The sequence below is a fragment of the Annulohypoxylon maeteangense genome, assembly GCF_022496945.1.
Source record: "Annulohypoxylon maeteangense strain CBS 123835 unplaced genomic scaffold GGS22scaffold_11, whole genome shotgun sequence".
In the NCBI taxonomy this organism is placed as follows: domain Eukaryota; kingdom Fungi; phylum Ascomycota; class Sordariomycetes; order Xylariales; family Hypoxylaceae; genus Annulohypoxylon; species Annulohypoxylon maeteangense.
The window spans coordinates 31,524-54,323 of NW_025953258.1; the positions used below are offsets into that span (position 1 = coordinate 31,524).

The 22,800-nt window shown below is 46.9% G+C and overlaps 10 protein-coding genes across 10 annotated transcripts; 6 read left to right on the plus strand and 4 right to left on the minus strand.

Annotated features, from left to right (window-relative positions):
- The first annotated feature begins 3,765 nt into the window (after window positions 1–3,765).
- On the plus strand, window positions 3,766–6,104 carry GGS22DRAFT_165758 (acetyl-CoA synthetase-like protein). Its single transcript, XM_047961744.1, has 6 exons — window positions 3,766–4,032; window positions 4,091–4,326; window positions 4,381–4,746; window positions 4,802–5,059; window positions 5,112–5,609; window positions 5,677–6,104. Exons 1-6 carry the CDS (start codon window positions 3,990–3,992, stop codon window positions 6,007–6,009), a joined length of 1,734 nt encoding a protein of 577 aa, XP_047817498.1. The 5' UTR covers window positions 3,766–3,989; the 3' UTR covers window positions 6,010–6,104.
- Window positions 6,105–6,235: 131 nt separating this feature from the next.
- GGS22DRAFT_189636 (uncharacterized protein) lies at window positions 6,236–6,760 on the minus strand (the record flags this gene model as incomplete). Its single annotated transcript, XM_047964876.1, has 4 exons — window positions 6,236–6,334; window positions 6,389–6,454; window positions 6,518–6,558; window positions 6,625–6,760. 4 exons carry the CDS (start codon window positions 6,758–6,760, stop codon window positions 6,236–6,238), a joined length of 342 nt encoding a protein of 113 aa, XP_047817499.1.
- A 494-nt stretch (window positions 6,761–7,254) lies between these two features.
- On the plus strand, window positions 7,255–7,959 carry GGS22DRAFT_165759 (glucocorticoid receptor-like (DNA-binding domain)). Its single transcript, XM_047961745.1, has 3 exons — window positions 7,255–7,441; window positions 7,509–7,680; window positions 7,745–7,959. The coding sequence occupies exons 1-3, from the start codon at window positions 7,335–7,337 to the stop codon at window positions 7,805–7,807; spliced, it is 342 nt and encodes a 113-aa protein (XP_047817500.1). The 5' UTR covers window positions 7,255–7,334; the 3' UTR covers window positions 7,808–7,959.
- Window positions 7,960–8,455: 496 nt separating this feature from the next.
- On the plus strand, window positions 8,456–10,291 carry GGS22DRAFT_24253 (Arb2 domain-containing protein). The gene is made up of 4 exons (XM_047966586.1): window positions 8,456–8,626; window positions 8,707–8,822; window positions 8,889–9,568; window positions 9,641–10,291. Exons 1-4 carry the CDS (start codon window positions 8,559–8,561, stop codon window positions 10,124–10,126), a joined length of 1,350 nt encoding a protein of 449 aa, XP_047817501.1. The 5' UTR covers window positions 8,456–8,558; the 3' UTR covers window positions 10,127–10,291.
- Window positions 10,292–10,658: 367 nt separating this feature from the next.
- GGS22DRAFT_24247 (uncharacterized protein) lies at window positions 10,659–12,626 on the minus strand. Its single transcript, XM_047966585.1, has one exon. The coding sequence runs from the start codon at window positions 12,397–12,399 to the stop codon at window positions 10,672–10,674; it is 1,728 nt and encodes a 575-aa protein (XP_047817502.1). The 5' UTR covers window positions 12,400–12,626; the 3' UTR covers window positions 10,659–10,671.
- A 764-nt stretch (window positions 12,627–13,390) lies between these two features.
- Window positions 13,391–14,290, plus strand: GGS22DRAFT_189640 (NAD dependent epimerase/dehydratase; the record flags this gene model as incomplete). Its single annotated transcript, XM_047964877.1, has 1 exon — window positions 13,391–14,290. The coding sequence occupies one exon, from the start codon at window positions 13,391–13,393 to the stop codon at window positions 14,288–14,290; it is 900 nt and encodes a 299-aa protein (XP_047817503.1).
- Window positions 14,291–14,689: 399 nt separating this feature from the next.
- On the plus strand, window positions 14,690–15,628 carry GGS22DRAFT_24263 (uncharacterized protein). The gene is made up of 3 exons (XM_047966587.1): window positions 14,690–15,288; window positions 15,351–15,455; window positions 15,511–15,628. The coding sequence occupies exons 1-3, from the start codon at window positions 15,088–15,090 to the stop codon at window positions 15,532–15,534; spliced, it is 330 nt and encodes a 109-aa protein (XP_047817504.1). The 5' UTR covers window positions 14,690–15,087; the 3' UTR covers window positions 15,535–15,628.
- Window positions 15,629–16,334: 706 nt separating this feature from the next.
- Window positions 16,335–17,471, plus strand: GGS22DRAFT_165766 (NAD(P)-binding protein). The gene is made up of 4 exons (XM_047961746.1): window positions 16,335–16,421; window positions 16,475–16,726; window positions 16,788–17,070; window positions 17,131–17,471. The coding sequence occupies exons 1-4, from the start codon at window positions 16,371–16,373 to the stop codon at window positions 17,385–17,387; spliced, it is 843 nt and encodes a 280-aa protein (XP_047817505.1). The 5' UTR covers window positions 16,335–16,370; the 3' UTR covers window positions 17,388–17,471.
- Window positions 17,472–18,219: 748 nt separating this feature from the next.
- GGS22DRAFT_189643 (FMN-dependent dehydrogenase) lies at window positions 18,220–19,816 on the minus strand (the record flags this gene model as incomplete). The annotated part of the gene is made up of 5 exons (XM_047964878.1): window positions 18,220–18,300; window positions 18,365–18,738; window positions 18,843–19,270; window positions 19,335–19,440; window positions 19,501–19,816. The coding sequence occupies 5 exons, from the start codon at window positions 19,814–19,816 to the stop codon at window positions 18,220–18,222; spliced, it is 1,305 nt and encodes a 434-aa protein (XP_047817506.1).
- Window positions 19,817–20,698: 882 nt separating this feature from the next.
- GGS22DRAFT_194932 (major facilitator superfamily protein) lies at window positions 20,699–22,728 on the minus strand (the record flags this gene model as incomplete). The annotated part of the gene is made up of 6 exons (XM_047965585.1): window positions 22,400–22,728; window positions 21,928–22,341; window positions 21,752–21,881; window positions 21,509–21,688; window positions 21,278–21,388; window positions 20,699–21,225 (listed from the first exon to the last, which is right to left on the minus strand). The coding sequence occupies exons 1-6, from the start codon at window positions 22,457–22,459 to the stop codon at window positions 20,699–20,701; spliced, it is 1,422 nt and encodes a 473-aa protein (XP_047817507.1). The 5' UTR covers window positions 22,460–22,728.
- Window positions 22,729–22,800: the final 72 nt, after the last annotated feature.

Below are 22,800 nucleotides of genomic sequence, written 5' to 3' on the forward strand. Positions count from 1 at the left end.
TCCCGCCCCCCCCCCCCCCCCCCCCCCCCCCCCCCCCCCCCCCCCCCCCCCCCCCCCCACACTTCCTAACACCTAGTAGACTCTAGGTAGAAAATATAGAAAGAGGAAGATGTTATGGACGATGATGTGAATTGTGTTGATTGGTGGTGGATGGGGTTGGTCTCTCGATTGCGGGATGTTATAGAAGAGAGGTATTATGTTGTAATTCCAGGGAAGATATTGGAAGAGTGAAGGGAAGCTGGGTAGGTAGAGAGTAAGACATGCTATATCACTGAACATGAATCATGAAGAACAAGCTGAGAAAATTACCTGTGTGGTATCTGCAGTAAGGTATCAAATAATGGAGGAGAAGATTGAGAGGTTAAGTGTGAGATAGAGTCACGAATGAAGAAGTAAGGTCTTGAAGTAAGTTAAAGGTTAAGATAGACTTGAAGATAAGACGTTGAAGGATTGAGAAGGGCAATGGATCTCTCTAGGTACGTGTATGTATGTGTAGTAGGTATGATTGAGAAGAATAAAGTTGGATGAATTGGTGGGAAGAGAATCAAGTTAGGACTTGAGAAGAGGGGGGGGATGATTTATATACTAGTGGGTGGATCAACAACTAGACAGAACAAGATTGTGCCTGCCAATTTTTTCATCGAAGTTAAGCAACTGAAATTGGATGGGTATGGATGGGATGAAATGAATGTGCCTTCCTCGGATAGAAGTCGACAAGAGCCACAAATTTACTGGGTACCATGTCATTCTTGTGGGGATTCGAAAGGTAAAGGAAAAGACTTGATGCGTAGGCCAACTGGAGACGATACTTCATAGGGGAATATGGAATATGAACTTACAGTCTGTACCCGTTTGAAACAAATTTTCTGTTCTGGCAATAGTAATAAGTGTACGCCGTGTTGACTGGCGTCGACCACCGGGTACCTATCCACCTTATATGATTAGAATGTATTGTGGAAGAGAAGATTTATTATGAGTACTAGGTAACTGTAAAGCAAATAGGAGTTAACGGTTCTATTGATCTGGTAAGAAAGATCGGGTATTTTAGATTGATATGTGACACGAGTTCGTAGAAAGATGCGGAAGAATTAAGTAGTTGTTCAATGTAAGTATGATGAAGATATAGGAAGCTAAGACTTTAGGTAGGGAATCTATTATATGTGGGGTGTTGAGAAATAGAATGACAAATTTGACTTCAAGGAAGGAGCCATTACAACAAATCGGGGTTATATTTCATATTATCAGCTAATATCTCTCTAGGTAGGTACCTAGGTGTATAGGAGAAGTGATTAACCGGGGGATCAGTCATATATAAGGTACTAGGTACCTAGGTAGGTAGGTAGGAAGGTATATATATAGTTAGGTTCGAATGTATAGCTATTTAGCTCAGCTGTGTATTTTTCGATAGTCCGCCGTGTGTCATGGGAGAAGTATAATATCCCTAGACGTTTCCCTCTGTTATCGTTCTGTGTTTGATCTAAGTCGGCAGCAAAAACCAAAGCACTACTTGCAGAAGATGGCTCTAGTTTACAGGACGCAGAAGGTCAAATATGAAGGTAGATACTTCTCCTTTATATATATCAAGTTAAACCTACCTATAGTATGTCCAAGTTGGCTTGGTTTTATAAACTTGCCAGTGACAATCAAGGTCCTATGCAAAAGTAGGGACCCAAACTCAAACCTCCCACCAACTTCCATGAATACAAAACACGAAGCTCGATTGCAGGTGTCTTAGAGGAGATAAGGATCTGAACCTCAGATCTATATAGATTTCTAATATCTGGATTGTCTTATTAATCTACCTAGTAGGTATCAGTTTATTTGTGTTGAGAAAATGTTATAATTTTGGGCATTAGGTACTTATGTATTTAATAATTCTTAGTAGCTAGGTAGTTTTGTACGATACGGTGACGAGAAATGAGGTTTACTTAGCTTAATAGGTAAATAAAAGATACGCACCTGCAACTAACAACATTTTAATATCTCTTTCGGAATATTGCTAGCCTAGGTAGGTGAAGGGTGGGATATATGGATTGTCGAAATATTGTGGTATCGCCTGAGTTCATTTCCATAGGAAGTCAATTTGTTGGTACCTAGGTAGGTATGGGTAGTGTCGGATGACACTATCGTGCTTTGCGGGTAGACGCCAATGCTCACACAGTCAACTAAAAAAATACGTGGGTGGGTAGGTTTGCCGTGCTAGAGTGGTCATAAGTAGGTAACTAAAGATATCCAAAGAAAAACATATACTGAGGTAAAGGTTGGAACCACCTGGAAGACAACAACCAACAGCTCACTAAAAGTGGTAGATGTTTGACGGTGCCTTTAGAATAAAACTCTAGTAACTTATCAGCGTGGAATGTGGGATCTTGTAGTTGTACTCGCTTCGTCTAGGTACCTAGGCATCTACCAGGCATTGATTTTATTGGTTGTAAAGCTTTGGAAATCTATAACAATACGCGGATGTAATGCTTTTGACTTTATCCAGGTGTCTCTTATTGTTGATGGAGAGGAATGTGAGAAGAGCAGAATAGTTAAATAGGTAGACGAAGAACATAAAAGCCCTTGGTTAGATCATAGGATGGATTAATTATAGGAAGTTGGGTGGGGGACTAGGAAGCCCCCACAAGTTTGGAGGGCAGGCTGAGTTGAAGCAACAGGTAAACTTGTGAGTGCGTAGGTGTGGTAACACAGACGGGTTGTTTCTATTGAATAGGTACCTACCTACCTAGGTATTTAGTAGGTATATATATACCGTCTTATGGAGGATCGTGTAAATAATTCAGAATTAATTCGATCGTCACCTATGAGTTGAGGGGCTTAAAACTAACCACTTGCGTAATTTGTTTGAGGCATTGAACTACCTATTGCTTGTAGTTTGAGTACGGCGTAGGTAAATATTTTTGATACGCGATAAATAAATTTTACGATAATATTCGTGGTTGTTGATAAAAAACTTTGCGATGAGAAGCTGAGTACCTCTGGACTTTCAGCCCATTCTACTGGCTACGTCGACGTAGTTCGTAGGTTTCATTCACCAATTATATTAGAAATCCTCCTCTCGGTACCAAGTACCTATCAATCTTTCCTTGTTAATCAACATGTGGCCGGTGAGGCTCAAGCCATGGCCTTGGAGCTAGGTGACGTCGAAGGATGAGACAGGGGTAACCATACTCCGTGATCCTCAACCAGCCTTTGATTAGCGATCTCAAGGAATTCTCCTATTGGCTAATCGGGATACCCCAATGCTAAGAATGTGACAGTGGCTTGCTGGACAGGGATATCCTGCCATTTCTGGGGCTGGGGTCTAGCGCCCTCGGTAAACTGTGGATCGCAAAACTCCCCAACCGAACGAGCCCGAGGTCTTAAATCGGGGAGGAGAGAAGATGTAATCCGCTATACACACTGTGGGGAATGGAAGGTTTATGTATGAGAAACTCTCGAAAAGTTGCTTGACGAGTGATTGGAAGGAAGGAGCCAATTCAATGGAAGCAGATACTACATGTAGGTAAACTTAATAGAGATCGAATTGGATGTGATTGGATTGTATCTTTTAGTACATGCCCAGTATATTAATCTGGGGTTGCCAAGTACGGTAACTAGTACGGAATCTAGGGGTTTTATTCTATTACCGACTAGGGTACCAAGAAACAATGGTCAAGTGGGGAGTAGTTGAATTCTTCGAGGTTAGCTCGATACTACGAGGTACGAACTGACGAACCATACTGCAACGGCCAATTCTTCGGCATGCTACAAGTCGCACAATGGCTGCTCATCAAATTCGCGCCGATGTTGACCGGGGCTAATAACCGTACTTCTTTCTGGCGTCAGCTTCCCTTTGTCATCGTCTTGCCAAAGGCTTTTTGTTTACGAGTGTTGTAAAACTTCTTACCTTCAAGGTTCTTTCCCAAATTTCTCGAACGCTTACGCGGTTCACACATACATTGTAACAATTGTACACGCACTCCAATCCGTCGGTAATCGCTACGATGGTATTTACCCCGCCGGCTTGGGTACCTCAGTTACCCTTCGGTGAGTTCTATGCCATATCTCACAGAAGACAGCAATGGTACTTACGAGACTTTTCTAGACCCTCCCGACTCAATCCCTCTCCACGAATTTTGGAGCAGTGAGAGATATGGCAGGCAACCGCTCGCTAGATCACGAAACCCCTACACTTGCGGCGTCACGGGGAAAACCTATACGGCTACTGAGATGACTGAGCGATACCAGCTATTAGCGAGGTCATTGGCCAAACGTTTGGGTTGGAGGGCTAACGAGGAGACGCCGTGGGACAAGGTTGTCGGATTATTTTCCTTTAACTCGGTATGCCGAACGATGCTGATGGTTTGACGGGATATAAATTGACATTCATTTTAGATCGACTTCATGATGTCGACATTCGCAGTACACCGTCTATCTGGCATCGTAACACCTGCCAATGCTATGTACTCTGCCACCGAGTTAGAACATCAACTTAAGTCATCTGGTGCCAAAGCACTCTTCACGTGCATCCCGCTCCTTGAAACGGCCCTAAAAGCATCAAGAGCCTGTAGCATCCCAGATGATAAAGTGTTTATATTGCAGTTGCCCGGTCAATTCGATCCAGTCCCCTTTAAGTCACTGGACGATCTAATTGAGGAGGGAAAGTCGCTTCCGGAACTGGAGCCTCTAATTTGGTCTAAGGGGCAAGGTGCTCGACAGGTTGCTTACCTATGTTACTCAAGTGGTACATCTGGTCTTCCTGTAAGCTGTCTCTGCCACGCCTTCATGGATTGTTAGACGCTAACTATTGAAATAGAAAGCAGTCATGATTGCACATAGAAACGTGATTGCCAACGTGATGCAGATCCGATGGCACGACGACAAAGGAAGGAAAATGAAAGGCGTTGAAACCCAAGTTCAGCTTGGCCTCCTCCCGTTCAGCCATATCTACGGACTAGTAGTAATAGCGCAAGCCGGAACTTACCGAGGAGACGAAACAATCATCCTGCCGAAATTTGAACTTACAGCCCTATTAGAAACTATCCAGAGGTTTAAAATTCAGTTCATACATATTGTACGGGCCACTTACTCCTAATGCGGCTGGCTGATGCTAATCAAGTTCCTAGGTCCCTCCTATCGTCATCCAGATGATCCGGAACCCACAATTATGCTCCAAGTACGACCTTAGCAGTCTTCGGTTTGTCTACACAGGGGCTGCGCCGCTCGGTGCAGAAACGCATGAAGAAATGGTTAAAGCGTTTCCGTTCTTGCAGGTCGGCCAAGGATATGGGATGACTGAGACGAGCACTGTCGTTGCAAGCACTGGCGAAAACGACGTACTGGTGGGAACGTCAGGTTCTCTCGCACCTGCATGTCGGGCTAAGTTGATAGGTGAAGACGGCCAAGAGATTACGGAGTACGACAAGCGCGGAGAACTTTGGGTCCAGTCGCCCGCTGTAACTCTTGGCTATTTGAACAATGAAAGAGCTACCTCCGAGGCCTATGTGTGGGATCAAGATGGTCGTTGGATGCGGACTGGAGATATTGCAATTGTCACGAAATCACCGTCCGGATACGAGCATATATCCGTTGTAGACCGATTGAAGGAGTTGATCAAAGTCAAGGTTAGGCGCTTCCTCCGATTTTAGCCTTGATATAGAAGTGTCATAAGTGCTAACAGTAGCCATTCAGGGCCACCAAGTTGCTCCAGCTGAGCTAGAAGCTCACCTCCTGAGCCACCCAGACGTCAATGACTGCACAGTCATCCCCGTTCCGGACGAAGGATCCGGAGAGGTACCCAAGGCATTTGTTGTTAAGTCGGCTATGGCAACATCGAAACCAGATGCAGAAGTCTCTAGAGAAATCAACAGATGGGTCGAAGATCATAAGGCCAGGTACAAGTGGTTGAAGGGTGGAATTGAATTCATCGACGTGATACCGAAGAGCCCGAGTGGAAAGATTTTGAGAAGACTCTTAAAAGATAAGGAGAGAGAGAAAAGGAGAGCAAATGGGGCAAAGTTGTGAGACTTATTGTGCAATACCATTGTTCAGCAGGTACATTAGACCAGTGCCCATACCGGGCTGCATATTTGAGACTCAATTTTGAAGGATTTTTGAAATTTTTTTCTCGTCCGCCGATGTTTTATGGGATTACTATAGGAGCGCTATAGGAGGACTATAGATTGATTATAGATGGGCTATCTATATCCGTAAATAATGACGGCGAGGGGTGCTCCAGATGCCGATAGATTTATTTCTTATGCTTCCGTCGCAGGTATTCCTCCTCCTCTGCTTGCAGATCGGCGTCTACCTTGGCACCTTTGGATGGTTCGTTGCCGTGTAACTTGGCCTATAATAGGAATGAGTTGAGAGTTCTGTACTCTAATGACCAGGGGTGGCTTACTGGTAATGTCGGATCTTGCTTTAATGCTTTGGTTTCTGGGCTGTCTTCTTCGCGATTTAGTTTGCGCTAGGAAATGTTAATTTCTTGGTCATGAATAATGGGTAGGTGGCAGTGGTGCGTGCGTCGTACCTCCTCGTTGGCCAGACGGTTGGCAATGGATCGTTCATCCTCTGTAATAGTTGTGGTTAGTGTACGAAGGAACGACCTGGGTAACAGAAGTAGGAGGAGCGACTAACTAGAGTCGTTAGGAAGGTGGGAATTTTCAACACCCTCCTCATATCGGGGACGACTTGGTTCTTCGGATTTCTTCAGGTTCCTTTGATCGCCGTCCTGATACACGGAACTTTGGCCGACGTTGGAGTAGCCAGACATGGTGAATATGCGTGACGTTTGAAATTTGTGAGATTAGAATTTAGGTAATTTTCACTGAAAAAAAGTTGTGGGAAATGTAACTGAGCATTGAAGAATAAGGCCTTCAGATTTCATTCTTATAAACGGTTTCTCTGTCTGTCTGTCTGCCTGTTCCCTACACTTACATACCTGGGACCAAGGTACCTACGTCATATAGATCTCTTCTTTACCGATGTTAATTACTTTGGCAGGTACATTCTTGCGCACTTTTCTTAGCGCTCCGTAAAGTTCTGCTCATCTTAAAATTGTTTGCAGGAGCGAACACGTAAACGTCATAGATGATGCTTTTGTTCAAGGCTGCATGTGGTTGACGTCCTTAAAGTACTTAGATACAATGGCACCCCTGAAAGAGTGGACCCGCGGAGCTTTTGAACCGCTAGTCCTTTTCAGGCACGTCATAGCTTTCCCTCGGCGGCTGTTCCCAGCTGCTGAATTTCACCACGCAAAAAGTGCGGATTAAGGAACGACTCCAAAAATTCTACAGCCTTGAATCAATTCACGACGCCAAGGACCAAGTTTCGTCAACGCCGCCAAGATGTCGATGTTCCGGGCCAAGAAGCTCGACATTGGCTGCTTCGTCAATATCAAGACAATTAGAGATCACTCTAAGAGAAAGGCATACGCTAAATTCGAGCCTGAGAGGTGCGCAAAGATGTAAATCTACTCATTTTGGTGTCTCGATTCTAATACTAGCTGTGCAATTGAACAGACAAGCCCTGAGATATATCATCCGAAACACCACATTGCCTCCGCGAGCAAGAGCCGAAGCCCAACTGCAGCTGACACAGATGCACTGCTACACCCGACCAACACAAATCCGAGGACGATGTCTGCTGGGTGGTAAAGGAAGAGGTATATTGCGCGACTTCAAACTCTCGAGAGTAGGTTATACCACCCACATACCTAGTAACTTAAGGGACAGAAAAGTGCTAATTCTTTGCGCAGTATAATTTTAGGATGCAGGCTTTAGCTGGTAATATCCCGGGTGTGAAAAAGGCCAGTTGGTAAGGCCGAACCTACCAGTGGCGGTTGTCGCAGGATACCTACTAGATACCTACCTCCTAGGTAGTATGGTCAAGCTACATCGGCTTTTGATCAGACTGCGAATCTCGGGTGTACATTGTATTTTTACGACGACATAAATGAATAAATTCCCTACATTAGTTGTTCTGGCTGCGGCCGTGTCTATGTGGAATGAAGACATGGCAGGTGAATTCTTACGTGCAGGGGTTTGTAGGTGCCATATTTCATACTGTTAATTGCTGTCCGGAATATTGGCTTTTACGACGATAATGCGATAGTATAAACCTATCTCAGGTAAAAGGTGACTAATATTCAGTTATTAGAAGGAATTGTGTCCCGGTGCGTAATGCGGATATCACCTGGTCTGCAACTTCCTTTACCTTCCCCAGTCCTCTAATGCAAACGAGCACTTTGAGCTTTGTTTGTCAATTCAATATTTCCAAGGTTTTCAGCTTGGAACATTACTTCTACCTCACCTTCATTTCCTTATGCTTAAAGCTAGTGGAATGATATCTGACCTAGCTAAGTAATAACTAGGTTGGCAGCCTGGAAAATAACATTGAAATTGAGCTGCGTTGATTGTGGTGACTATACACACCTTGGTCCTTCATCCACAGGTCTACACAGAAACCGCATATCAAATCTTGGGGGTCTAGGGTCCTGCTTCTCCCACCTTACAACAACAACAAGAATAATAGAATCACCACCTTGCTCCATCTTCAATCAACACATCAATATGTTCAGACGTAAGTGGAGTGGTCTACCAAAGGACCCGCACTTTCCTGTTGATATGAAGGAGCTTGGGTAAGTAGTACATTGTGGAACTTCATTTTCACTCTCACCCCAATACGGAGGAAACCTCGCTGACAAAATTTCCTCCGTAGCTACTTCATCAATGAAGATGACGAAGTCCGAGCCATCGACAATCCGAACAACTATTTCAAGTTCTTCCTGAACCGTAATCCGCGATGGAATGAACGTCAACGCTTCGCCATGAACAGTATGTAGATCTGCTCTGCCAACCCCAAAAGCAAGTGCGCCCTTGACTAACACAAAAAACATCCAGTGGCCATCCAAGGTGTCATCTGGGAGCGTCTGGAAAAACTTGGCATGAAGAAAGAGCTTCTCCCCTTAGGCACGGAAGACACTACCAAGCCCCATGTTCCTATCTTCGTTAGCAAGGACATCGCCTCCGCATCGCGCGTCGTCGTCATCTTCGGCGAGACACACCAAGACCTCGGCGTCCTCGCGCACCGCGTCATCGGCGGCCAGGGCGGCGTGAACAAAGGATCCATGGTATCCATCGTCTCCGCGCTTCAACAGCAGAGCTGCTCGTCCACGGACATGAGTCCACCCGGAATCATCCTCGCCAACACCGCTGAGCTCATATGGTGGCCCGAGGGCACCCGCACGCTAGCTCGCGTCGCCTTCGATGGGGTACCCATGAAGAGCGCCGTGCACAACGGCAATCTAATCACCGATGCGAACCTAGTCGAAGGTAACGAGAATACCATGCGCCATATTTCCTACATGTTCAAACACGTCATCCCGCACTTCGTCGACGACGCCGCGACAATCGATATTATCGGTGTGGGCGATGGTGCTGATTGCGTCGAGAAGTATTTGGATCTGCTGACTAAACAAGACGAGTGGAAGAACCGTATCAAGTGCCTTGCGCTCGTCGGAGGCTTGGTTCCCGCGTACGAGTTGCAGAACGAGGAGTTTGTGAAGGTGATCTTGAGAAACGTAAGTTTCCTTTCAACTTCCCCTATCTATTACCCATGTGTCAAAATCTAACATGAAACCCACCCTATATAGAGAGCTCGCGCCTACGCAACCTCCACCGAACCCGTGGGCATGGTCCTCTCGGGTCCCGACGGCAATCCCAAGACCAGGACCTTCACCGAACAAGGCTGTCCTGTCTTCAGCAGCGGCTCGGATCATTACACTGAGCTGACCTTGATTATGGCCCGCGACATCGTCCTTGACTGGCTACAGGAAGTAGCCATGACGCCAGAGGGCGAAGAGTACTTGAACCCCGAGTATCACGTCACCTTCGCCGATCCTTTCCTTGATGAGTGTGAATCCGATTGGGGCGAGTGGCCGACCGAGGCATCGGCTGGTGGCGGAGAGAAGAATGAGTTGCGGGAGGTTAAGGCACAGGAGGCTGGGGTCGAAAATGAACCTAAGGAGCTGGGTGAGGACAAGGCTGTAGCTGGTCAACCGCGTCTGATTCTTGTGGAACGTCCCAAAGCTTTGCGAGCTCGAAACAGCAGTATGGAGGATGGAGAGGGCGAGAACTAGGTAGACCACTTCGATCCTTTGCTTTCGAGTAGCTCAAGGCGATCGTAAAAGTGGATTCTAGCTTCCGGGATCTGGTATACAGGTCACAGTCATGCTATGACTAGGTAGCAAGTGAATTAAAAAAATGGCTGATGCTTTGAAGCTTAATCGTATTTACTAGCGTAACGGCATGGACAGGTTTGCAACGTACAGTATCCTAACAGTAACAGTTTACATACATCCCACCAGCGAGAGTACTCGACCCCGTGCATAATAAATAGGTCACCGTGTCTCCGTATTATCGAAAATACTGGCCTCCGGAATTCCTTGATTTCGTCGTTTGTGTTGTAAATGCCCACCTTCCACAGCATACATTTCATCTCTGAGATAGATCCAAGGGATATGTGCCGTGATACCAGAGCCATAGAATTGCGTATGGAACTAGCTTTCTCCTCCGAAAAGTCCATGGCATTAGGTCGTCAACGCGGAATACATCCCGGATTTTGTACGCAGACAGGATACCCCTTTCCCCATATGTAACCCCTCTCTTTATACCCCACATTTCGTCACGCAGTGAACAAGGACAAGAACCCAGCCTTCGGCGCCTCAATATCCTCCAGCACCTCCATCGCCCTCTTCGTCCGCTCCTTCACCACATTCTCCTCCGCCGCCCATCGGCCTCGCATAACCTGGTCCACGGTCCCCTCGCCCCATAATCCCGCTAACCAGCCGCTGCCCGTCTTAGCCGGCTCCTGGGCCTCCCTATCTCGTTCTTCTCGCGCCAGTGTTGCGACCATGGTGCGCCAATTGTCGAGTCCGCTTCCTAGACACTCCTTGCATGTCTTCTTAGCATCGGCCTTGGCGCCATCGTCGTCGCTTTCGTTGGCGTCGATATCATCGCTGTTGTTAAGCCTGTGTAGTTGCTCTTCCGCGAGATCGATGGCCTCGCGCGTCCATGCGAGCCCGTCTTCGCGACTACCGGCCTTGGAAGAAGATGCGTAGATTATCTCCCCAATGTATAAGTTCAGACCAGCTTCCTCGCAGAGCTCCTTTGCGTCGCGGACGGGCGGGGCGGAACCGTCGGGTGGGGGCGGAGGGTACACTGGTGTGTAGATAAAGCGCCGGACTAGGCCGACTACGTTCCAGATAGACCAGATCGAGGTTTTGGTTTGTTCGGTCGCTGGTTTTCTGTTGGGCTGTGGGTGGGGTAGGGATCGGCGGGCGCGGAGGATGGAGATTAGGATGGGGAGGGCGGTGGTGATGTCGCCGTTTCGAGCTTTGTGGGTGGCTAGGGCGGTAAGTGTGTTGAGGAGGTTTGCGGATGGGTGGTGTGTGACATCTTGAAGTACGTAGGCTTTGATATCGTATGGGCGTGGTGAGTTTTCCGTGGCTAGCGCTAATGCCTTATCGTACATGGCAGAGGCAAGTTCGGATGATCCCCTGAAATCTAGAAATGAGGCATATTCTAACGCGGCATCCATCTTCTGTTTGAATGTGAATCCTTTCGTAGCTAAGATCTTCTGGTACAGAACACTAGGCTTCTCGAACGCGGATTCGCAATCTTGCTCGATGGGAGCACTCGGCGAGCCATGGCGGATAGGCTTCGGGTTAGGGTTAGAAGGTCCTATTATCTGGTCGGCTGGGAATACTAAGTGTCGGCTTTTGTCTACGACCTGATCATCGAGATTCTCGGCTGCCTTGGCACATAACATCAGTGCCTCATAGTAACCCCTTCTCCATGGTTCACTCTTTGCTGTTATATCGTATGCAGTTGCCGCCTGTGACTCCCCCTCGGTGTTATCTACCACGGGCTTCAATCCATTGCCATCTATTGTCTCATCCTCTAATCTCTCGAGAACATTATTGATGTAATTTCCAATTGTGACCCAATCGGTTTCCGCGGAGTCTATCTGATCGGGAACCCATCTCGCAAGTCTGAATCGCAATCGGGTCCGGAACCCCCATTCGTCTGGGGTTGGGTATTTTGTCTCCAACCAATCTTGTTGTACGGCCCAATAGACAAGAATAAATGAGCCGCCGACGAACCAGAGAATGACAGTATACTGCAATCCACGGCAGACCTCACTGACTAGCCATCGCTTCCTCTCAGTCGTCAGATATCGGAATTGTTGATTCCTGGTTAATGGGACGGATAGGAATGGAAGCTGCGGTCGCCCTCCGTATGCGAGATTGGTATTTTTGGTGAATAGTCGGGTGGTAGAGCAAGTGATCGATGAAGGTTTCGAGGGTCGGAGGATGACGAGACGCCGTAGAACAGTGCGCGGTGGCAGCATTTTGCTAACAATGAGTGTTGATTACTTTCCTTGGTGTATGATCCGCGGTTCACGTTCACCATTAAAGTGCGCGGCTATCACACATTGTGCAACAACCTCCTCTTAATAGATATCATGTAAAACGACTTAGAACCATCCAGAGAACCGTTTGTCCAGTAGCTGTAAGCAAAGTGATGTACAATAATGAGTGGTGAAGCTCTCAAGTTCTCGTTGAATTAAAAGGTCCGTGCTTTTCAATAGAGACTTTCTATGCCCCGCCTTCTTGAATTGAATCGTTTGAATGACGATTGGCCCTATAATTTAGCGGGGTTCTAACGTGATAGCGCTACGCTAATCATGCTCATCCACTATCATCCCCCGAAACCTCGAATTCTACTTCTATAAACACTAAAGATATTTCACAAGTTTTAGCTTAAATTTTATCATTATTCCTCCTTTAACAACCCCCTAATACTTGTTTTAAAGGAGATAGCATGATGGAATCTTTTAGATAAAATGGATTTACAAGAAGACATCAAGTGTCTCAAGAGGAAACGCCCAGAACTTTCCACTCTAGAGCCAGTAGATGCCGAGAAGATGGCTCATCGCCAGCATAATCCGCGACTACGAGAACCCTCCCCTACATGAGTGGTCTTTCTCGATTTCAAGCAAATAAGCCTAAAGACCCTAACCGAATCTAGCATGAGAGGGCGAAGCTATCTATGAGAGAGTGACTCGGCCACTTATTAACGGCTACTTGGCTATTTCGGAAACCGAATTCTACCGTGTTACCGAATTGTTCAGCAACGATTTTGAAGCTTCAAATTTTAGTTTCCAAGCCCCCTTTTTAGGACGAGGCCCGCTTTTAACTGTCCCCAGCCAGTCAACGGTGCTACTGGTTAACATTGCGCAATATATACCATAGAGCTTACAGCCTCATCTTTGCATGATAACTATCTCTTTCACAACTTTATGCTTCATCTTTTCTCTACATTTCCACATCAATATAAACATGTCTCCGTCAAAAATCTTCGTCACGACTGCTACCGGCGTTCAAGGCGGAGGGGTCGTACGAAACTGTCTTCGTGATGGACATGTCGTCTATGCTCTCGTACGAGATCCCTCGTCCCAGGCTGCTAAATCATTATCAGATCTAGGTGCAAAGCTTGTCGAAGGATCTTTAGACGATGTAGAGTCTTTAAGTAGAGGAATGCAAAATGTGGATGCCGCATTTCTTAACCTTCCTGGAACCCGACCTCAAGGGGTGCCGTCCAACGTCGAGTACACGAAGAACTTCACCAAAGCCGCCCAAGCCGCCTCTGTACCCTGGGTTTTCTGCTCTACAGTCGTGAAAACGGGTCAACACGAGGAGATCCCCGGATGGGGTCCTGACAACCTTATGTACAATTATTGGCTCGACAAACACGAGATCGAGAATATCGTGCGGGGCTCCGGCTTTCAGCGCTGGACTATTATCAGGCCGGCCACATTCATGCAAAATCTTACGCCGCCATCCAGCCAATACTGTTTCCCAGGTTTCGACGAGCGGAAGGTCTTAAGGACGGCCTACGATCCCAAGGCGAAAGTAGGCTGGATCGACGGCACAGACGTAGGAAAAGTAGTTGCAAAGGCCCTGTCGGACCCAGCGAAGTATTTCGATAAGGAGATTGATCTCGCAGCTGAGAATTTGACGATCGGGGAACTGGCAAAAGAGATTGAAAAAGGTCTTGGGAAGCCGGTTACTCTCGAGCCTTATACAGACGACGAATGTGCGAAAATGGGACCTAGCATTCAACTTACGGCCCAGAAATGGGCAAGCGATGTACCTACTGGTCTTTCTGCCGAGACGGCCGCTACCGAATTCGGGTTGACTTCAGTGAGGGAGTTTTTTGCGCGTGATAGTCAGTCTTGACAGGACATTGACTTGGCTGGGGTATATTGTCTCAAGAGCATACCAACACATTCTCCGGATTGCCTTCGGCTCTCGGAGAGATAAGTGAAGCCTAACGTTGAAATCTTATGATCATCCGAAACTACCCTACTTCAATGACTGATCTAGGCAGCTCCCATACTAACAACTCTCACCTCACACCGGCATATCATTGCCAATGCTATCGTATTACCGTGCCTATTTCCTTACGGTATTCTATCCGAATAGTTCTTGATGTCCGCCCGTATAATGGTGCTGCCCCGTAAGAGCGCACGGACATTGCGTAGATGACCCCGAGGTTCTCAGCTGAACATTCATCCCCAGACTGCGCCACTCTTCTAGATTACCACGATATCTTGGCATAATCCTATACCGTCACACTGATCATACAGGCGATACCCGGACTCATTTAGGCAGCTGTATCATAGCTGTTTATGGCTCTATATCAACCTAATTTCGCTCTACGAGGCGATCGCGAGTCACGGCCGGACGCAAGGTTGCGGCGTAGACCTGACGGCTCGGCGACATTTTAAGATTGCAAATCCTTCTTCGGGTTTCTTTAGTGATGCTCCGGATAGAGGCCTGCCTATATTGCATGTTGATATCGACTTCACGTCATGAGCTCACTATGTATTGGTAAGCCGCGGACTTGTCCTTTATAAATATGGAGTCATGATGGCTCTTCTCCAGATCTGAATATGTGAGTCCCTAAGCCTCGCTCGTCCATTCTTCGCAGCCGACTACCTCTCAACACAATAAGGCTATTCATCTCCTCCAAGATGCACGTGCCATCTATCTTGAGCGCCTTGGTACTGGCAACATGCGCAGTCTCCAGCCCCGTTGGTCCGGTAAAGGGGTTGCTGGCCGAAAGAGCACCGAGTAACGTCTGCGTTCTCATCGAGGGCGATGACGGTTATGTCATCGATCCTTTCAACCGGCCTCAATGCGCCTGCAAATGTATAAAGCAGGCTTGTGTTCAGGTATGCCTAATAACCATATCTATGCCCCTATAATTCGCGCTGACTGATTCGATCTTGTATAGCCTGACCCAGCTGACACTGACTTGTGCCTCCGTACTCCCTGGCCTGATGCTAATGGTGGCACCCCGTTCCCTGACACTTTAGTACGCTACGCAGCCTGTGTAGGGGTAAGTAGATTTGAAACATATCCTATCTATAAGCTACAGCTAATGTCGTTGTTAGGGCACCCATTGTGTTGGAGGATAAACAAACCTTGTGGGGAAAGGGGGGTGCTGAGATCGAATGGAGGATGTGTAGTGGTCTCAGCGTCGATGGGGAAATTGATATGTTGGCTCCCCTCATGAGAAATGATAAATAACATAACATCTTCTAGGAAACTTTAATGTCTAATTGAGTCGAAGTTTCTTCCGAAAAGAATACAGTTATCTGAATCTATGAGTAGGTACAGAGGATCTACAGTGCCTGGAGACTGCCCCCTTTCTGATCACGTGACACCCATTTACTCAACCAGTATCACGCTATTTGACTTAAGGAGATTATTAATCACGGCCAGGCCATATCAAAGCTTGGCACATGTAGTGCGGTTTCTCCTAGCGACAGCTACGTGCTTGCTGACTTAGGTAATTGACAATAGCGCGCGCGCATCAGGATATTGATCAGGGATCTCTTGTGGAATTTTACCTACCTACCTAATGATTTCAATGGGGGATACCTAGTAGGTAGGATTTGGGAATCCGGAGTTATCTTATTCTATTATAATTCGACTGTGCCTTGATACTTAAATACGTGGCTATACCGATTCCCACTTCACACGCTGGAGCGATGCCAAATCCATCAACCCCCCCAAGTCTCATTGGCTGGGGTTTTGGATATGTTGGTTGTTAGTAGGTGAGTATTACTCTATAAGCCGGCCGATACTCCCGCTTATCTCCGGTTAGAGTGTGTGCTATGCCAATCATGAACGAGACGTCATCAGAGGTATTAATCAAGACGATGTCCGTTTTCTTACACTGCTTTTCTTAACTTTCTTCTTTTGATAGCTATCATTTCAAAGCTATATTCTCTGTGTCTAATAGTGCTTCATGAACAATATGGCACAATTTCAGCTAAACGGTTTCGCCATTGTGGTTGGAGTAAGTAATGCGCAATCATCTTCTCATCTGCTTATGCTAACTATCGGGTACAGGCAGCCGGCGGAGTTGGTAAAGAGGTTGGCCTATCATTCGCTGAGGCGGGTGCGAAAGGTATCTTATTTGCCGATATTGATTATGAAGCGGCCACCAAAGTCGCCGAGGCTAGCAAAGCCCTAGCATTGTCACCGACGTATCGGGCGCTGTCAGTGAAAGTGGACGTGGTAGATGTCAATTCAGTGCAAGGAATGATCGATCTTACAGCGAAGGAGTTTGGTAGAATCGATTATTGTATCAACGCTGCTGGAGTAAGCTGGATAAATCCTTTCCATGGGAAAATGAAGACATATTAACAAGAATCGTGATTAGGTGGATGTCGCGGAGTATGTCCCGTTCGACCAGACCGATCCCGATGACTACGATCGCGTTCTCGGAATCAACACTAAAGGCATATTTCTCGTAACAAGAGCCGTGGCTAAGTTCATGCAGTCTCAAGAGCCGGCCCAAATCACCCTCAAGAGACACGGCGCTCGAGACCTTGGCCGCGGATCTATCGTTAACGTCTCTTCGGCCATGGCACTAGTTGCAGTCCCTAACAAAGTGCCTTATACAACATCCAAACATGCCATCACTGGACTCACGCGAGCTTGCGGTAAGCATCCTGCTGATAACTTCTGGTCACCTCAATAGATACTGATTGAAGAATTCATAGCAATGGACTATAAATCCGCTGGTATCCGTTGCAATCAGGTATGCCCAGTATGGATTAGAACCCCGATGTTAGAAGAGGAGTTCCAGAGAGTTCCAGAAACGGCCGCGTTCGTCAAAAAGGTTGCTGCTGTAGGGCGACCGCTCGAGTCAGACGAGGTAGCATCAGCCTGCGTATATCTGTGCAGCCCTAGCGCGGTCTACATCAACGGCACCACCTTGACTTTAGATTCGGCTATTCTGGCTGGACCTATTGTATGAAACAACATTATATCGCATTGATATTTATAAGTCAAAGTATAAGGTAGAGATCAACTCTAACTGATGTCTACCAAGAAAGATGTGGTAAAGGATTAAAACTGCTAATTTCGTGACTTCCTTTTCAACTGATCTTAGCGGTGACCCCTTTAACCCCGCTATTTCTTACCTGCCGAATAAGCCTAATAGTGATCTAACCGCTAAATCTTGGTGGCTAGCCGCTATACTTTAGGGGCGTTAGCCACTAATGAAAACCCGCCCCACAGCGCAGATATAATTCAGCTTAGGAAAGTTTCGAAACTTTTCGCTGTGCCCTTACTACCCACCAAGTACGTAGGCAACGAAGCGAAAAAAGGATGTTTCTCAATCATTTTCCAAGGAGAAAGGAGTAGAGATCTGATCAAGGTAATAAAAAGTAAAAAAAACGTACAACACCGGGGATTCGCTGGTCGTCACCGACCCAACTACTAATCCGGCGGTATCCAGCTTATCTCTGGGAGAGCGGACGGGATCCCGAGCTTTCTAAATCCTATGGTCGTACGTGATAGAATAGACAACTAAAGACATTTATATTCTGTCTCACTTACTATCACGTCCACGCTTTAGAATAACTTCTCTCTGTGTGTTGATTATCTAATCACAGACCCCGCATGGTTACCCCCAACCCCTTTTCTAAAAAGGGGGCGGGGAAATTCTTTTGCTTTTATAACTTCTCACACAATTCAACGAGTCAATTAAGAAACCACATGAATAGAGATCACGTACTATATAAACTTGATAAATATCTAGGTATTTACTTAAAATGCTCTCGAAAATATCTTCTCGATTTATCTACCTAGGCATTCCGGCGCAGCATGTCCGGCTTCAGATCCGTCACATTGCGTACGCCTGTTATCGCAAGGTTGATTTCCAGATCCTGTAGACACCGGCTGTGTTAGTTATAACTTTGGTATGAAGAAGGATAATATGGACACACTCACCGCAAGCAAGCATCGGAGAACATGCAAGGCACCTTCTTGGCCCCTGGCGCCTAACCCGTACACCACCGGTCGGCCAACAAATACGGCTTTCGCGCCTAGCGCTAGGGCCTTCGTGATGTCTGCGCCAGTGCGGATGCCGCTGTCGAATAGTACTTCGGTTCGGTCCCCGACCGCAAGCGCAACTTCTTGTAGAGCTTCCAGAGAGCCTTGCGCTCCGTCGTATTGTCTGCCTCCGTGGTTCGAAACGATAATTCCGTCAACGCCTGCCTGCACGGCGAGCTCGGCGTCGGTCGCGTGCTGGATGCCTTTTACTAGGATTTTCCCGTCCCAATTTTGGCGAAGCCATTCTAGCTCGTGCCAGGAATGAGCCATGTCTAATTGCCAAGTTAGTCAATTCCAGTCATGGCCATATTATAATTGAGGAAAACAACAATAGGGACAGGGGTTTGAGACAGTATATGAATTATAGGAGGCTTACCTGGGAAAATGGTATTTTCCCACTCCAAAGCACCCTTCAGCACGTCATCGTCAACCTCGTGTCCGTATCTCTCGCGGAACTTCCGGCGGAAGACGGGGTCTGTGAAACCCAATGCTGTGCTTGCCCCCTTATAAAGGGGTAAGTATGCATTATCCAAGTCCATGGGTCTCCAACTCATAGAGAAAATGTCAAGGGTGATGACAAGCGCCGTATAGCCCGCATCTTTGGCACGCTTGAGAATCGAGCGCGTGACATCCTGGTCGACTGACTGAGGCCAGTAGAGTTGGAGCCAGCGGATTGCGGGCCCGTCTTTGCATGTAGAGTCCTGAGCTGCTGCAACGTCCTCTGGAGATTCGGAGGCGAATGTTGAGAGAGCGTAGGGGATACCGAGTGTCCCTGCTGCGCGGGCGATGCCGGTTTCTCCATCGCTGTATGGAAATGTTAGCCTATCTAGAAAACGGGATTTTCGGCTCGGGTGGTATGGTTCCCTACGCATGGAATATCTTATTGACGCCGACCGGGGCAATAGCTACAGGGGAAGGCCACTCCTGTCCGAGTATGGTCACTTTTAGCGACCTTTCCGTATTCCCCCTGACCACTGCAGTATTACAGTTAACAAATATCTTTTCAGGTAAAATATTGCGAGATATCGACTTACTTCGCGGGATAATGCTCCACTTCTGGAAAGCCTCCCGGTTTCTTTGGACTGTCTCGCCAGCCCCAGCACCTCCCTTTGCATAGTCGAAATCTCTGGGCTCCATGACAGCTTTTGCTGCCGCCTCCCAGTTATTTGGGTTGGTAGTCAGATTGGGGAGAACATCGCGAACTCCGTTCATGTAAATTGTGTGTTGGTAGGCTGAAAACGTCTTCCTTTGACTTCGAACATCAGTCTCGAGGGACACAGATGTGGGTAAAGCGCCCTTAGAACTATCTGGAGCAAGATTCGCGTCCACAATTCCGGTGACGGACCCCATGGTTGAATAGATGTTGAAGAAGAAAGACCAATGTTCAAGAAATCGATACTTTACGGTATGAATACCTAGGTAGGTATCGTGTTGTAGTAGGATATATTTTCAAGGAGTAATACTTCCGAGTCGTATTGTTCGAGTGAGGTATGATTCATCTTTGTTTATATTCTAATCCCTTTCAGCTAATCCTTCGTAAATCATATCAGTCCTAGTCGTCAAGAACATACTGCTGCCTACCTACCTACATACTGCATGATGTGTCTTTCGCTCTCGTGTGGGTTAATACTGGTATAGGATGACATCGACACGCGATCCGCGACCCGCGACCCGCCAGTCGTCCTATATTGCCATCTTTGTCCTTTGCGGACATTGAACTAATGCGTAAGTCGTATGTAATATGTGACGAAAGATCCATGTACTTTATTATAGTGTTCAAGGGTCTTAGGTTCTTCCCGTCTGACATGCATTAGCTAGCGATAGCTTAAGTAAAGTGTCACCGGTAGGGAACCGAGGTGCACGTAAGCGCCGTACATATGAAATTAACCACCGCGATGGTTACATACTAACCTTATTAGGTAGATTGTGAATATATGGGTCTTGTTTGTTTGAAGAGGAATGTTCTCAGGGTGCCAGGTCCCTTTGTAGGTAATTTAATCCAACTCGGAATTTATTTGGCAGAATCAGGCTTTCGTGTTCTGCCAATCCTTCCTAATAGCGCCTGTGAATTTATATACCTAGGGATACAGGATGATGTCTGAGGATTAAGATTTACATCATCTGGAATACAGTACCAATTCTTGTGATTCCTGTTTACCTAACTTCAGCTAGGGATAAGCGGTACTGTAGACTACCTTATGATATAATACTAGGTACCTAGGTACCTAGGTACTACTTATTCGGAGGGTTTGATGCCTTTAGTGCTTGGCTGAACTTGCTATTCTCCCTCATGTGACGTCCGAATCTTATAAACGCGAAAGGTATAAGCGCCATGAGCAAACTTAGAAAGCCAAGTAGGCTTGTAGCCCAACTCACACCAAGACGTCCGTACATGTCATCTGTAGCAAGGGGAAGGACAGCTCCAAGGACACTTCTCGTACCACTAGCGGCAGCTAAAGCGCTTGCCGCGAAGATGCCATAGGCATCAGCTAAGTAGTTGATCAAAGCCATGAATATCAAGAGGAAACCAATTCCGAACGGAAGGCCCGCGATGGCCGGTACGATCCAGTGTATCGAGGGTTTGGCCGTCCAGGCTAGCCAAAATATTGTCCCCGAGAATAATGGGCCACCAATACAAGCAAGTGGTAGGCGACGATACTCCTCCACTGTAATCCATTGCTTACCTTGCTCCTGGGCACGCTGGTAGATGTGATCGTACGCAAGATAGATCACAAATGAAAACAGGGCACCAATAGCGACTAAAGATTGATGTGAGATAGTTATATTATCGGGAATTGCCGATTAACTTACTGGGAAGAAACATTAACCCACATTCTCCGGGCGTCATGCCATACATTCCTTCGAAGATGATGGGATATGCCTCAAAAAAGAGGTAGAAGATCGCATAAATGAGGGATAGGTCTTCAACGGGAGTTAGTAGGTTCTCATAAAAGGACTGCAAGGGCTCCAAAGAGTAGAAGTAATACAAACTCCATCCTCCCAAAATATCAAGTATGAAAATAAACTCTCAATATAACCTACAGAGACAGGAGAAGAGTACGATGCTTTCGGTACAGAACATCTTCACTGGTCTAGCCAGTACTTTGGTGAAGAGGTGTTGCCAGTTTTCCCTTGTTAGCTGTGTCGATGCGAGGGCATGGGTTTCCGCAGTATTGGTGGAGTTTGAGGTTTGTTTGCGTCGTAGTACAGGTCCGAAAGTTTCTGCTCCGAATTAGAAGTCTGATAGGCACGTTTTCATTGCTGGATAGGTAGGGTTCGACAAACCTGGTAAGAGGAGCAGAAAGGGCCATGATGCTCCCACGATAATCAGCGCAACCCAGAATGTCCATCTCCAACCCATCACGGAAAGATACCCGGACATTATGGGCCCCATTGTCGGCCCCAGGGTGGTGACCTGTGAAACGTTTAGCCGGGTAACACTATCCTTCAGGAACACCTACAGCCATAAACCCAGCCATAGCTCGCCCCCGAGCTTTAGGGTCCGCGTATATGTCCGCATAGATACCTCCCGTCACGGCAGGTGGTGAAGAAGCAAAAACGCCCGCAAATAGCCGAAAGACAACTAAAGCGGCAAAGGTGGGAGCTAGGGCGCAAGCTAAAGTGAAGATGGTATAAAATGCGAAAGTTATTAGCGTTATCGGGCGGCGGCCGTATGTCTCAGACAACGGTCCAAACACAACGGGACCCAGTACATATCCGATGAGATAGCAGGTGATAGGTAGAGTGAGTTTCTGTTTATTGGTTATCCCAAAGTCCTCTGCAATGAAATTGACCGCTCCGCTCGGTAAGGCTGAGCCAAGTGTACTATTTGCAACTGCAATAGCACCCACAATAAACACAAAGGCTTTTCGTTTCTAGGAATCTTGTGAGCATTTGAGGCGTCCAGTTCCCTTCTGTAGAGGATAGACATACTTTTGACCATGTATAAGGGTCGGTTTGCTTCGATTGGGTCTCAGATAAATTAGCTAGCATCTTCAAAAGCCACAATTTCTGCCGTAGGGATAAGATGGAAGAACCAGCGCCCAGAGGATAGCATTGGTGAAAACTGCACTTTCCAAACTCCAGCAATAGTAGTTGGGCAAGTAGATTTACTTCCAAGTTATCTTCCCATACGCTCTTCTGCTAAAGCTAAGCGACTGTTGCGTGTATCTTTTACTACTCCCGCAATCTAAAAGGGGCTCGCCTAGAGTAAGTTCCACTTAATCGTGTGGATACCCGAGACATGTCTTGGTTCACTTAGATACACGGTCGGAATATTGATAGAATACGCCTCTTTACCAATACCCCCGCGACCCCACGATGTTTGGAACTTT